This window comes from Ovis aries, chromosome 23 (assembly GCF_016772045.2).
Source record: "Ovis aries strain OAR_USU_Benz2616 breed Rambouillet chromosome 23, ARS-UI_Ramb_v3.0, whole genome shotgun sequence".
NCBI lineage: Eukaryota > Metazoa > Chordata > Mammalia > Artiodactyla > Bovidae > Ovis > Ovis aries.
In genome coordinates this window covers 31,902,888-31,919,187 of record NC_056076.1, presented here as the reverse complement: position 1 = coordinate 31,919,187, position 16,300 = coordinate 31,902,888, and the positions used below count along the sequence as shown (strand labels likewise).

Below are 16,300 nucleotides of genomic sequence, written 5' to 3'. Positions count from 1 at the left end.
CAACTGGTCTTTTTGATCATACAAAAAATAAACTGAAGTAATCATTTCTATGCCAACTTTAAACAATTCTTAGGTAAATGGTTTATGCTCATTCCCTTCATATTCTTCTTCCAAGAACTTTGAAAGCAAGGGCTGGAAATGGCTATGCTATACCCTGGCCACTTGTCCTCCAAAGGCTATGACCGTAGCAATCAATTCCAAGGATAATGGTATTTCTCCCCTTTGATCATTTCTTTGTTAAGCTGACTGGCCTTCGATGGTGAGCTTACTGCTGGTTGTCTACCACCAGCCGCTCGCAATTTGCTCACTCTGTTTCATGAGACAGTTGTTTGTGGCTGTTTGGAACACATTGGTCTCTTTGGGGATTTATGCGCTAGTTGCAATGCCAACCTCTGTAGTGATAGAAATTTCTTTCGAACTAAAATAGATAATTAGAGGCTGGTAATTATTGGTCAAGAATTATCAGAGTGAAAAAAATTAAGCTTCTCATAAATAGTTCTTGGCAATGTCATCTCTTTATATTATCGCATGCCTAACAGCCCTTTATTCAGAGCACTTACAAATTTACTCTACTGCTGTTGAGCCTCATAATTTTATATGAGGCAATCCCTTTGCTGGGTGAAACACACTTACATTCTCTGGTCTCATCACTATCTGTGCTAATCCATACCAAATAATAATAATAATAGAAATATCAAAGGGGGGAAAGCAATAAATATTTATTGTGCTGATAGAAGGAGACGAGTGAATAATGAATTAAAGGGCACAATGCACAATGGCTTCTTTCTGCATTCTCAGGTCAAAAGCCAATGTAAACTACGGGAAAGAAACAAAGGAAGACAGGAAAAAAATTTTCATCTGTGCAGACTTTAAAAGAGGGAAATCTTTCCCCCAGGAAAGCTGTTAAAGGGTTTTGTAGCTCTTGGCGGGGGTGGTGGTGGGGGTGGTGGTATATGCGTGTGTGTTTAAAGAAGAGAAACCTCTAAATAGTCGCTGGACTGATTTCTTACTGAAACTGTGTCAAAATGCGATCGAGAGTGAGGTTTTCTTTTTTCCTTAATAGACATAAATCAAATCCCAAATGCATGTTTATTGAGTAATTATTCCTGCAACTCAAAGCACGTGTCCACACCTCATTGCAAAATGGCACTTCGGCACAGCATCTCCAGTGTATACCTGGTAGAAACACTGATGGGTTTCCTTTCATAAATGTCCCTGGCCAATAGTCTGAGACCAGCACATCCAGAAGGAAGCATGGAGGTTCCCTGACATTGAAACTGCATTAGAACATGTGTGCTACGTAGAAGCAAATGCAAATGACTTGGTCAAAGGAGTTTAAAGTCACACCTCATTGGGTCATCTGCAGACCCTGTTTTCCATCAGGTGACATAATCTCTCCTCCAGACTGATTGAAATGGAAAACAAAATCTGTAAAAACACTATAGGCCCTCTTAACAAAAAGAGTAAGAGGCTTTTCAGATAGCCTCTAATCCCTCTTCCTTGCTAAATGTCCAGTTGAGATTATTTTTTGATTAGACAAAAAAAAGATATACAGATACACAACCTAAAAATACCTACCCTCAATGGAGGTATTTTAGCCAACAGAATCATGCTGCCTGCCTCATTTGAAAAACTAAGCATCACACTGGGATTTTAAAAAGGGATATCTTAGCCTTTGTGACATCCTCCCGGTACACATTCTCTCTCTCTAGATACTAACAATGCAGAGGGGAAGAAATGTAAGGACTTGGATACGTGGTCAACAGATATAACAATTAAATGGCTACTATTCTTTTGTTTAGGCCTCAAGTGTAAGAGAATTACATATTTTATCATTAAAAACTAGTGTGACTATTAACTACCTAGGCCCTCTGTGAAAAGGAATCGAATTTTCTTCTCTGATGGAAGGTGGATTGTTAAACGTTCAGATCCCACGAGGAGGTGAGCGTCATATTAATCCACCATAAGGTAGAGGCGGGGAAGCTTTGGGAAAGCACTAATGATGCGAGGAATATTAAGGGAAATACCAAATGAAAGGTACAAAGCAATTTTAAAAAAAGGACCAGGCCAAACCAGTGAACATTTTGGACAAATGATACTAAAATAAAAAATTCTTCTCATGCTCAGCATTCCATTCAGATTCTACTTTGGCAAAAGAACATTAATAATGTGTTGAAAATATATTCCATTTGTTCAGCTGGGCCCTGGGATAAATAATAAATCCAGAATCAAAAACAAGTTTACAAAGAATAAAACTAATCAGAAGCACAATGTTTCACTAACTTTTCCATAAGCTGCCAAGTTCCAAGAAATATTTTCACTAACACCCTTGTAAAACTGTGGCCTAATGCAGAATCATGACTGACCGCCACCAGTAAGCTCTACTCAAGAAATAAAGAGATGGAAAATATTAACACTCATATTTGGAAAGAAGAATTCATTTTTTCTAACCCATGTGTTTCCCCCCATGCCAGTCCATTTTGAAAGTTTACATAGAGTATTTTTTGGAATCCAAAATAGAAAGGAAAACATAAGAAACATTTCAGTCTCTCTTACATGTTCTCATTATCTTCTGAACACTCAGTAAAACTGTCAATGTTATTCTGGCACATTTAAGAGTATTTCCATTTAATGTGGAAGAAAATCACTAATAATATTAGTACTTATATCTGGAAAATATAGAGAAAAAGTAACCAATATTTTAGCTGTTAGCTATAAGCTGCATATTGTATAACTAAACGCTTAGTCTTTTGTAAACTGTAATCCTGCTAAAGACCATCATTTGAAAACTATAAAGCAAATCCTACTGAAAATCTATTAATAAAGTTTCCAACATACTTTTGACTTCATCTTCATTAATAGCTACAAAGTCATTAGAAATTTTATTATAGCTGGTTGTAAGGATCAGTAATAATAATTGGAGCAACCTTTCTACTGCACCCTCTTAGAATGCAGCTGCCTAGGTGTATGATAAGACTTGTTTACCCTGAAAAGGAGTTCAGAGTCTAAAATGCTGAATATTCTTTCCTTTCTTAGAGTTTGATAGACGGAGAACATGAGGTTGATTAGACTTTTGAAATACCATATCACAATAATTTATGATATTATAAAATACCATGAAAGCAGTATGAAATAAAAAAAACTCACATCAGGTAAAAACACAAATGAGTGACAAAAATAGTATCAAGTAATAGCAATTGTCATTTTACTAGTAGAAAAAGATCTGCTTGATAAAGTTTAATTGGCTGGTAAAATTCTTAGTGTTATTACTAAGTGCTTATCAAATTAAAACATAGGAGGTAACCCCAGAGGAATTAAGGGATAATGGGACAATAAGAGTAAGTGAAAAAATTATCCTTTTAGCTCTAGCCCATGTAAAAAATGCAAAATCCCTGAAAACACAGGCTTAGAGTAACCTCAGAGATCTTTACCCAAACTGCTTTTATAAAAATCTGCATAAAATTTGGTGGGGAATAAAAAATGATGACTGAATTCTTTACATGATCTTTATGATCAAGATTATTTCCAGGCTGTTGAAACCATACATATAAAATTATTTTACGGCAATTTAAATTATTTATGTTTCCCTATCACAGAAACTCACCACTTTAGATTTGGATACAAAGATGCTTAAGCAACACACAGCAGTGCCATTACCATAATAACTTCTGAAATTAAAACCTGTCTAAAACTCTATGGAAAGCTAACATCCAGTTCATTAACCATTCCTGTTAGTTTTCAATAATGCAAAAATGATTAGAAGTTTAATTTGTTAATCACCTGTGTTTTGACTGGCAGTAGATATATAATCCTCTGCAGAAGTCTAAACTAGCCCTTGCAGAAAATAAAATGTGCTAATGCCTTATCAGGCCTAATAATAGTAATAAAAAAATCAATCATACCTAGGTAAATGATTGATGGCTGAACAATTAATTCATCTTTAACTCTGTTTAATTATATAGGCATTAATGTACACAAGGAAGAGGAAAATCTATCTGTAAGAAGGTTCGGAGTGTCACTTACCAATCATGTGATTCGCAACATGCACCTGAATATCCCATTCATTATAGAAAACCATCTGACACTTGATGCACTGATAGGTCTTCTTCTGAGAAAACAAGTATAAACAGAATTACTTAGACACATGCATCTTTTAATTTTTTTCTTAAAAAACAACAACAACAACAACAACAAAAAACAAACCCTACCTGGTCACAGAATTTTCCTGAGACCATGGTCTTATATATGTTGTTAAATAAATGTCTGTAGGGCTACTTGGGCAAAATTCTGTGAGTTCCCTACTATGACCCATAGCTTGATCCAAACATTATGTTTTTCATTGCAAACAGTTGGAAGAAATGAAGACACATAATTACAGTACAATACATGTTTAAAGATTCTTACATTATAAAAACAGAAGTTGGTATTGAAAATACATGTAAAGTGTGGCTGAGCTTCGGAAACCTATGTCTTTGAGGATCAGGCACACTTCCATTCTGAACGACATAACTACAGGGTTGCTTCAAGATACCCATACAAAACAGCCAGTAAGTGAAGATTCACAAAATCTAGCTAGGAGATTTAGAGAGGATAGAATTTAGATGATGTTTCAGAAGTTGCTGAACACTAGCATTTAAATACTTATCTCCTATAAAGAAATCATGTCATATCAAACATTCTAACACCGTTTCATCATTACAAAAAGTCTTGTGAATAGACAGAACAGTATTCATTATAATTCTTGTATCATAAATAAAGGAACTGAGGTCCAGGTAAGCAGAATAATGTGCCTAATGTAACAGTGCCTTACAGCTGGTAACAGAAATAAGTTCTTTCTCGTTTTCCCCCAGACTTTAAACTTTCTATTTTGTATTGGGGTACAGCCGATTAACAATGTTGTGGTAGTTTTAGGTGAACAGTGAAGGGACTCAGTCATACATATACATGCATCCATTCTCCCCCAAATCCCCCCTCCCATCTAGGCTGGCACATAACATTGATCAGAGTTCCATGTGCCATACAGTAGGTCTTTGTTGGTTATCCATTTTAAATATAACAATGTGTACATGACCTTCCCGAAGTCCCTATCTCTTCCTCCTGACAAATGTAAGTTTGTTTCTTAAGTAAAAAAAACCCTGACAATCATCTAGGAGGATTTACTGCACTGAGCTGTAAATATGAGTCTTTCTGTTTTGTCAGTTCATTTGTATAATTTCTTTTTAGATTCCACCTAAAAGGGATGTCATACGATATTTCTCCTTCTCTATCTGACTTAACTTCATTCAGTATGACACTCTTCCGGAAATAAATTCTCAGTTCTAAAAGTAGGGCTCTCTGATAAGGCAGCCTCTACGATTTCTCGTCTTTATCTCTGTGTCCCCTGTATGGCTTAGTACATATTAGATGAACTCAATAAGTAAAGTATTGCTTTTAAGTTTTCCGGAACACAGTTACATAATTGCCTTTATGATGAAACTTGATAGTTACATCAACTTGGAAAACAAAAATAAAGCATTATGAAATAATCCATTTGAAACTCTCCCGAAAGTGAGAAAATGACATTTGTAAAATCATATCAATGACAGTGTGTTAAGGCGTTCTAACAGAATTACCACTTCATCAGCAGTCATATAAAATTGCTTTACTAATGGTAGCAATAGAAAATATCAGTCTGTCAACTGCAATTAATTTTAAAGAACTCGACAAAATCAAAGTAAAGCAAAAAAAAAAAGCATCCTTTTATTAGCAGTTAAAATGATAACTGTTTTTAATGTAAAGTTTTCTTAATTATTTTCTCTTAACATAGTATTTGCTTCTGCATCAGAGGATGGTATTCCTTGAACAACACAGAAGTGCAGGCTGATTTCCAGCAGAAGCTTTCTACATAATCTAACAGGCTTTGTACATTAGGCATGTTGTGAATTGAGTGTGCTGGGTCTAAATTTAACACGGACTTGAAAAACCCTGACAATCACCAAGGAAGATTTACTGCGCTGAGCTGTTTACAAGATGCTTTTGATGGTGACATATAGAGCAACATGTGTTGCGTAAATAACATCGCTCCCTTTTTTAACAATATTTCCCTTTAGAACTAGTTAGAAAATATTTCTTACTCCCAGATGACCTACATTATATATTGTTTATTAGCATACTTCCAGCATCATTCCTGATATGTGACCTTGCTGAAAAACAAAGAAACATAAACTTAATGGCTAGTCTTTGCTCTTGTTAGCACAGTAAAACATACAATACGTCGAAAACTGTCTCCAAAAATGATGACTGATGAATATGCTGGCGGAATATACGAGGGGCTTTTTTTTTTTCTTGGTCTAATAATAAAGAATAAAATCACTTGACAAGCCAAAATAATAAAATACCAGCACTTACTACTGCCTTCAAAATGAACTGACACATTGGAAGATCTATGTATACCAGTTTTCTTTATCATTGAAAGAAAATGCTTTTGCCACTACTACTGATAATTCAAATACTAATTCTACTCTGAAGACAATATCTAAAATGTTATTTTCGATTCTTATTAAGAGAGTCATATTTTGATGTACAAGCTCCTAAATTTGGGACTAGATAGAGTTAAGAATTTAATGTGATCAAGAACATGGTCTTAAAATGCTATAACTTAAACTTCATCTCATCATACATCTCATATCTCCTAAATAAAAAGCAGTGATACACAAATTTGGGTGTGCTGTGGCTTTCTCTTTAAAGCTTTAGTATAAAATTCTTTTTTTCCCTTGGTTTGGGATTGACATGCACACAGTGCTGTGTTTAAAATGGATAACTAATAAGACCTACTGTATAGCACAGGTAACTCTGCTCGATATAATGCAACAACCTAAACTGGAAAAGAATTTGAAAAAGAATAGATATGTGTATATGAATAACTGAATTACTTTGCTGTACATGTGAAGCTAACACATCAGTGTTAATCACCTATACTCCCATATAAAATAAGAAGTTAAAAAAATAATAAAATCTATTTAAAAATAACAGACATAAAAAACAGCCTATACAGACCACTAAAAAATAAAAGTCATTTTTACCCTCAAATTTTTACACTAAATTTAAAATGACCTTTAAAACATTCCTTGTTATAATTATAGACTCTTATTCCTTTTTATAATTATAGACTCATAGTCCTTATTATAATGATAAAATATATAATTATAATTATAGCAAGATATTTGAGAGACCCCTGCCTTTATACCATCTTTAAGTAAAGTGACTGTAACTTCTGAAAGTGTTGGCTCCTGCCTTTGGAGGTAAAGCCATTGCAGCTCTGTAGAGCTGAGTTATTGAAGGAATTCTTCCTCATTCTCAGCACAAACTGACTTTTCCGCTACTTTTACTCGATGGTCCTAAGTTCAGGCTCTGCAGCTATAAAGAACAAGTTGAATTTCTTGTTGAAAGTGACAGTGACAGGAACCCCTTTGCAGACTGAAAATAGAGGTTTGGTTTAAGGAATGCTTTAAGCAACTTTCACCAGCCTTGTTACTTTCTTCCACGTCAGTTTTTCAATAAATAGAGCTCTAAATCAAGCACAATACTCCAGGGACTCCCTGACCCCTGAAGAGTAAAGAAGGACTGTTTTTTCCAGTAGGACAAATGCTTTCTATACGGGCTTCCCTGGTGGCTGAGACGGTAAAGAATCTGCCTGCAATGAGGTAGACCTGGGTTCAATCCCTGGGTTGGGAAGAAGAAAATAGAATCCCACTCCAGTATTCTTGCCTGGAGAATTCTATGGACACAGGAGCCTGGTGGGCTATAGTCCATGGGGTCGCAAAAGAGTCGGACATCACTGAGTGACTAACACTTCCATCTATATAGAGGACAACAACCAAAGAAAGTCAAGTGAGATCATTTCTTTTAAAAGCAGACAAAAGTAGAAACAGAACTTCCATTGTTTGGGCTCCAGATTGGCCTTTATCAACGCTTAAGTTGTCAATTTACTTGAAATGCTAATTCAGTACAATTTTTAAAAGAGACTTTTTTTTTCATTAGCCTTTTTTTAATGTGCTACTTGGGAGTGGAGTTGTCATCTCCTGATTGTTCTCTTTTGTTTTCTGATACTGATAGATGTAATTATCAAGGATACAACTTTTTCCCAGCACCTCATTATTTTTGATTGATTTTGAGAACAATTTAAATGTGCCTTTTTGACATTCTTGTTTTCAGTGATACTCTGGCTAAGGTACTCAGAGACTTTGAGAAAAGAGCATCTCATAAATTTAAAAAAAATGATTAGGATCTCTAATAATGTATACTTAAAAAAAACACATTATTCTGATTAACCTCCCTCCCCATTCAATCTATATTCCATTAGGACTTAGGCTTCACATTTAGCCTCATCAAATTAAAAAAAAAATTATACTTTGTAGTTGTAATTGCTTTGATTTTTTAAAAACAAAACACTAAGTATAAAAAAACATCAATGAGTCCATAGTAATCCTCCAAAACAAAAGGAAAGAAAAATCTCAGCTGCCGCCATGGAAGAGACAATTACAAGGATCTCTTGTTCTGAAAACTGACAATAAAGTCACAGAAGCATCATGATTTTTTAGGAGGAAGTGTAGTTCATGCTTTTTTGATGAGGGAAAGCTTTTCTTTACCAAAGGCTGACAGTAAGAGATGACAAAATTAGAAACCCACCATTTTGCAATGCCAATAAAAAGGTCCAGGATAATTATTAGAGTGTTAGTGGCTCGGTTGTGTCTGACTCTTGGTGACCCCATGGACTGTAGCCCACCAGGCTCCCCTGTCCATCGGATTTCCCCAGGCAAGAATATTGGAGTGGGCTGCCATTGCCTTCTCTAGGGAATCTTTCTGAACCAGGGATCAAAACCCAGGTCTCCTGCATTGCAGGCAGACTCTTTACTGTCTGAGCCACCAGGGAAGCTCATTAATGGATGCTAAAATCTTGAGGAGAAAGGTTTTTCTGAGAGACACAGTCTCATCCTTTGACAACTGCAAACAGAAAGGGGTATGTCCCTTCACAGTGACTTATCTGGTGGTACTCACTATAATCGAGCTAGTTAGCTTACAACCATCAACAGTGGACATTTGAAGTATAATGCATCATAATAAAGTATTCCTATCTAAAATATATGTGTGAGTGCTAAATCACTTCAGTCCTGTCCGACTCTTTGAGACCCTACCGATCATAGCCCAGCAGGCTCCTCTGTCCATGGGATTCTCCAGGCAAGAATACTGGAGTGGGTTGCCATGCCCTCCTCCAGGGGATCTTCCTGATTCAGGGATCGAACCTGTGTCTCTCACATCTCGTGCATTGGCAGGTAGGTTCTTTACCACTAGTGCCACTTGGGAAGCCCCTACATGAATCTAATTAAGCCATTAGATGAAACATCCAATTTTCAGGAAATGCAGGGAGAGAGGAACAAGTGTTTCTTTGCAGAAAAAAATTTACACAAATCCGGAACAGTCTTCAAAACAAAAAATACACTAGGCCAGTTATCTTCAAAAAGTTAATGCATAAGGGAGAACAAAACTGGAAAGACTGTTCTCAAATAAAACAGAGAAAAGTTACAGCAATAAACGTAGTTCGAGGTGAATGCAATGTGTAGTTTCTGATTTAGGGAGAAAACATATAGAAAGATTTGGGAGGAAATGTGAATCTCAGCTGGTTATCAGACAATATTGGGGGATTACTACGTTCACTTTCTCGATGTACTAATGGTATTATGATTATATGGGTAAATGTTCTTTTTATTAAGAGATGCAAACTGAATGTTTAGACATGAAATGGCATGATGTTTGCAATTTACTTTCAATAGATCCAGAAAAAGAGCACCTATGGTCACATACAGATAAATATGGCTAAATGTCAACAATTATTAAATCTAGGTGCATGTGTGAGCATTTTCATAATAACAAGCAGGAATAAGTGGATAGGGTAATTCATAATATGTAGTTTTATCAACATTAAACCTCATCCCCACTGTTCACTTTACATTCCTACACTTGCACACATTAAAAATAATTTGTGCTTAGTTGTTACAAATAGCTTTGTGAACATTTTTGTATTGTTTGGAGGGAATTTTTCTCATTTTTTTTTTAAACAAATCTAACTTGTAAATACTAAGAGGCAGGAACCATTGTTGATAATCGTTTCTGTAGTAAAGTAGTAATTTCTTACAATTGAATTATAAGCTTTCCAGGTGGTGCTAATGGTAAAGAACCAGCCTCCAATGTAGGAGACATAAGGGCATGGGTTCAATCTCTGGGTTGGGAACATCCCTGGAGGAGGGTATGACAACCCATTCCAATATTCTTGCCTGCAGAATACCATGGACAGAGGAGCCTGGCAGGCTATGGTCCATAGGGTCTCAAAGAGTCAGACACAACTCAATTGACTTAGCATGCATGCATTCAAAATTGAATCATGTTTTACAACCTGTAAAAACTCTTACAGGTGAAAATCACTAGCAACAAAACTGTGAAAATAAAGGAGGGATTATTATCCTCATTCACAGATTAAATGACAACTCATGAAGACCTGGTGGCTTCCCTGGTGGCTCAGAGGTTAAAGTGTCTGCCTGCAATGAGAGAGACCCGAGCTCGATCCCTGGGTCGGGAAGATCCTCTGGAGAAGGAAATGGCAGCCCACTCCAGTATTCTTGCCTGGAGAATCCCATGGATGGAGGAGTCTGGTAGGCTACAGTCCATGGGGTCACGAAGAGTCGGACACGACTGAGCGACTTCACTTTCACTTTCATGAAGACTGTGAATACCATAACCAAGGACAAAATTCTTACCCTGGCTGCCACCCACTGGGTTTTAACACAGTTTAAACTCTGACAAGATCACGGCATAATCATCATGATCCCTGAACCAAACTAAGATCATGGCATCCGGTCCCATCACTTCATGGCAAATAGATGGGAAAACAGTGGGAACAGTGGCAGACTTTATTTTGGGGGGCTCCAAAATCACTGCAGATGGTGATTGCAGCCATGAAATTAAAAGACGCTTGCTCCTTGGAAGAAAAGTTATAACCAACCTAGACAGCATATTAGAAAGCAGAGACATTGCCAAAAAAGGTCTGTCTAGTCCAGGCTATGGTTTTTCCAGTAGTCATGCATGAATGTGAGAGTTGGACCATAAAGAAAGCTGAGTGCCAAAGAACTGATGCTTTTGAATTGTGGTGTTGGAGAAGACTCTTGAGAGTCTCTTGGACTCCAAGGAGATCCAACCAGTCCTTCCTAAAGGAAATCAGTCCTGAATATTCATTGGAAGGACTGATGTTGAAGCTGAAACCCCAATACTTTGGCCACCTGATGTGAAGAACTGACTCATTTGAAAAGACCCTGATGCTGGGAAATGTTGAAGGCGGGAGGAGAAGGGGACAACAGGGGTTGAGATGGTTTGATGGCATCACCGACATGATGGACATGAGTTAGAGCAGGCTCCGGGAGTTGGTGATGGACAGAGAAGCCTGGTGTGCTGCAGTCCATGGAGTCACAAAGAGTTGGACATGACTGAGTGACTGAACTGAACTGAACTGAAACTCTGATCATGTGCAGGCAGTTTTAAAATTGCATTTTAGATACATTTTGAAACAAGGCTCTCCTTAGAATTGTTTAGTGCTTTGAAAGTGAAAGTGGCTCTGTCATGTCTCTCTTCGAGTCCATGGGGTTCTCGAGGCCAGAATACTGGAGTGAGTAGCCTTTCCCTTCTCCAGGGGATCTTTCCAACCCAAGAATCGAACCCAGGTCTCCCACACTGCAGGCAGATTCTTTACCAGCTGAGCTACCAGGGAAGCCCAAGAATACTGGAGTGGGTAGCCTATCCCTTCTCCAGCAGATCTGCCCAACCCAGGAATCCAACCAGGGTCTCCTGCATTGCAGGTGGATTCTTTACCAGCTGAGCTTTGTGCTTTGGCCCCTGACAATACCAGTGATGGCATCAGACTTGCTGATGACACTCAGTGAACCATTTCTAGCCAGTTTTTACTAGTCCCAGACTCTTGACCAAGGTCGATGGAGCAGAACTGGCTCCTCAAAGTTCCCAAGATTCTCTTTTGTGTTCATTGTCTTGAAGTTTTATTGTCATATTTTCAACTGTATACTTATCTGTCCTGCTCAATATTGAAAGAACAATTTCAACCTGAGTGTTCAGGTGTGTCTCCAATCCTAAAATTTTTTATTGATCATTTCTTCACTTTTTACGTATCTCTCCCACATTCTCCTTTCACTTCCACTGGCACTCCTGGTAGACAGATCTGCAGCCTCCCAGTCTATCCTGCAAGTATCTTAACTATTTTTTCATGCATATCAGCTGTCTTCTTATTCCGATCTACGTGATTTTCTCTGTACTTTCTCTAACCATTAGCTCTCTCTTCACTGGTACTCAGTCCAGAGTACCTTATCCTGTCTGCAAGAGCTTTTATTTTGATTAACATTTGTCATTTCTAATGTTTCTAATTTTAAACACAAGTGCTCTTAAAAAAAAATTCTACTTGGATTTGCTCCAAATTTGTCACTTGTTTGAGTGAAAATCATACTTTCATTTATCTTTCTGAGCTCCAAAACGTACTTATTTCAAAGTCTTTGTCAGACTGTTCCATATAATTAATTTCTTCTGGAGTAGAATCTTGGTCTCATAGCAGTTGGGTTTTATTTGTTTGTCTGCTTTACTACATGAATCTAATGAATCACTCACGTATTTTGGAATCTTGGTTCGAAGCCCATTTGCAGTGAAAGATTTTTTTATGTGCTCATTCCTCCCTTTCTAATAGTTTTGCCATTGCTTCTACTTGGCCATCCAGGCTACCAGACCAGGCGAGGTCACACAGGGGCATTTCCTGGGTATCTGTTGTGCTACAGGGGTGTGGCAGGCCAGCATATGGCTAATTCAGTTTTAAGTCACAAACTGTATCTCTCTTTCTACCCCTTTAATTCTCCAGCTCAGAAGCCTGAGATTCACATACTGATCAACAACAGAACAGTTCTTCTAGTTTCCTGTCATGAACAATGAATTTTCTCCCCAAGCTCTGCTCTAAAAAGTAGCAGGTCTGACTTTGTCCCATAGGTAACAAGAACCCTAATTAACCTTCTCATTTCAGGAATGGAGTTCAGCACACCCTCTGGCTTTAACCCTGATAATCGCTTGGTTTTGAAATTTGGTTCTCAGATCTCAAAGACAGATAATTGTTTTGAACTTGACTAAATCCATTTGGTTTTCTCCCTTTATACTTTGTCTATAATTGTATATGGTCTGAGCATCAAAGCATGAAGTTACAGAACCATCTTTCAAGGACATTTCACAGCCCGTCTATGTCACCATTCCGAACTTTGGTGGCGGTTATCATAGAAGAATTAGTCTCAAACTCAGTCAGAACCCCCTGAAATTAAGATGTGCCCAATGATGCTATAAAATACTCATTCCAAATAAACCCTGCAGTCTTAGTAGGAAAGCAACTTTAGGATCCTCTTTCTGCAATTAGTTACTATGCAGTGGCTTCATCATTTAGCTGTGTGACAAATCATTTAATGTCCCCAAGTCTTAGTTTCCTTCCCTGTAAATTAAAAATAATAAAACTCACATTTAGAGTTGATGTGAGAAGCAAGTAAGAACTATATAAAAGTGCTTAGTACCATGCCTACCATGTAGCATGTCTGCATTAAATAGAACTACCTTTATTACTCTTTACTCGACAGGTTATTATGGGGATGGAATGGAATACCTGATGAGCTGTATGGCACAACATAGTTGCTTGTCAAAGATTATTTCTCACTCTTTTATGTGGACTTGAAAACTGCATTGAAATTTCTTTAGGGCTTCCCTGCTGGCTCATTGGTAAAGAATCCACCTGTCAATGCAGGAGACATGGGTTCAATCCCTTGTCCAGGAAGAATCGACATGCCACAGAGCAAATAAGCCTGGGTACCACAACTATTCAACCCGTGCCCTAGAGCCTGAGAGCCACAACTACTGAGCCCTCAAGCTGCAGCTACTGAAGCCTGAAGGCCCTACAGCCCCTGCTCCGCAACAGGAGAAACCGTGACGGTGAGACGCCCACACACGGCAACTAGAGGCTGGCCCGCCACAATGAAGACCCAGCACAGCCAAACAAACAAAGATTTAAAAATTTTTCCTTGAACTAGAATGCAGTAATTTAGATTGTATGGCAATTACCAAGGGTCAAACAAATGTTTATAAAATAAAATTTTAGAAATTAATAGCATGAAGAATGTCACAAGTTGGTGACAGGGTTGTGGGGTGGGAAGGAAGAGGAAGACATGTTGAACATGTAAAAAAGATTCAACCTCATTCGTGGGAAAAAAGCTGTTTTCAAGGACTATAGCAATACACATTATCATTCTAAGAACAGATATATTACACATGAGACATATTTAAGATGAGTGGCACTTTAATTTGGCTCTATTTTGTTGGCAAGCAAGTGGATATTATATGTGAGTGAAAATAATGTACCTACAGCTTACCACAAATACTTAATACTTCAGACATTTTACTAATTTAGTTTGGTCATTTTCCAAGTAATTCTGAATTTGTGTGAAAATAAGTCACTGAACAGAGAGGGGGGAAATGGGTAAAGTGAAATGAAAGCTACTAATGATGAAAAGTTCACCCAAATAATTACTTTTAAAATGCCAGTATCAATTTTCTATTGTGTGTTTTTATGGTGGTTAAAAGGAAGACATTATGGTCTTACAGATGTAGTTAATGTCTAGATATTAAAGACTGTATAAAACGTTACAGAATGTCTGACATATGCTAAGAGCTTAATAACCAAGAGATATGAAACCTGATTCCTAAGCTCAAGGAGAAAAGAACACACACAAAGATTAAACTGTTACAAGGATTTTGCTCACCTAACATAATAAGTGGTTCAGGACCAAGTACTAGTCAATGTTGGCAAAGAGAAGACAGTGGAAACATACCAGATAAGAATGGGTTAATATGGTCTACAAGCATTAGAAAAAGCTCCCTAAGAAAGAAAAGATTTGACCTGAGGTCTAAAATGGAAATAACTTCCTTGAATTCAAAACTGATACAAAAATGTCTACTATATGCCAAGCAAGTTGCTCACAGTCTGTTGGGGGTATTCAGTGGAATAAGAAAGGTAATTAAGAACGGAATAAGGACTAAAGAAGACTGCTCTGGACAGGAAAATGATAGAGACAACAATTTAGTCAGAAAGAAACTGGAGAAAGATTTCTGTTTTAAATGACTCAGAAAAATGCAATTAAAAAAATTATAGAGAAATTTTGCACAGGCACATGTGGTATAAGAAAATATATATTTAAGAATATTTACTTTACAAATAAAACCCAAAACTCCATGAAGACATGTCTAAGCTACTACCAACTCTGAAATCAAGGGGTAAAAAAGAAGAACCATTTTTTCAGTTCTTCTTGGATTCTCTTTGAAAATTAGATAAAATAACATTAAAATACTTTCAAAGTATCATCAATAGTCAAAAAACAGGAAATAATTAAATTTGCAAAAAAAAGAAACCCTGTTTTTTTCTTATGTTCTATGAATTATACTAAATTTCATGGAAGGAACTTATTACCTTTAAGTTCATGAAGAATTATTTTATTTTCTAGTTTGAAATAAACTCTCTCCTAACAAATTTCCTCAGAGATTTGTTTTCTTATGCTCTTGAACTTGATGTCTAACATTAAAAACTGAATTTAAGCCTAAATTTCTCTTGGAAAGGGATGCTTTATTAGACTTACTTAATCACTCTAGTTCTCAAATTTTTCTTGATTCAGATAACTGAAGTCTCTTCCAAGGGACCTAGCTTATCTCCTCTACTAAAAGATCTTAATCTAAATGATCTCATTTAATGTTACAGATTCAGCTGCAGTTTATTTCTATGCCATTGTAAACTGACCTGAATTATTCTCCTATAACAGGGATTGGGGGCAGGAGGAGAAGGGGACAACAGAGGATGAGATGGCTGGATGGCATCACTGACTCCATGGACATGAGTTTGAGTGAACTCCGGGAGTTGGTGATGGACAGGGAGGCCTGGCGTGCTGCGATTCATGGGGTTGCAAAGAGTCGGACACGACTGAGCAACTGAACTGAACTGAATGTTATCCATAAAGAGAACGCTCAATAAATTTTGTTCATTGACTGTTCAATGGACAATCTTAAGAGGTATTGCACATTCATGACCTTCGTTCCTAAGGTTCTACTTAGGAGTTGTCTGTTTCTGCTAGCAAATCTCTCTTCTACCTTACACAGCACCAGAAATCAGTGAAGTGGAAGAAACTGAATAACATAAACTAAA

The 16,300-nt window shown here is 37.1% G+C and overlaps 1 protein-coding gene across 5 annotated transcripts in view; it reads right to left on the bottom strand.

Annotated features, from left to right (window-relative positions):
• ZNF521 (zinc finger protein 521) overlaps nucleotides 1-16,300 on the bottom strand; it is a 313,099-nt gene that overhangs the window by 137,155 nt on the left and 159,644 nt on the right. For 4 of the 5 annotated variants that reach the window (XM_027960759.2, XM_027960761.2, XM_042239543.1 and 1 more), the window contains one exon: nucleotides 4,024-4,108. In XM_027960759.2, the coding sequence (XP_027816560.1) occupies nucleotides 4,024-4,108 (85 nt within the window). The remainder of the gene's footprint in view (nucleotides 1-4,023; nucleotides 4,109-16,300) is intronic. The other variant, XM_027960760.2, reaches the window with a different exon arrangement.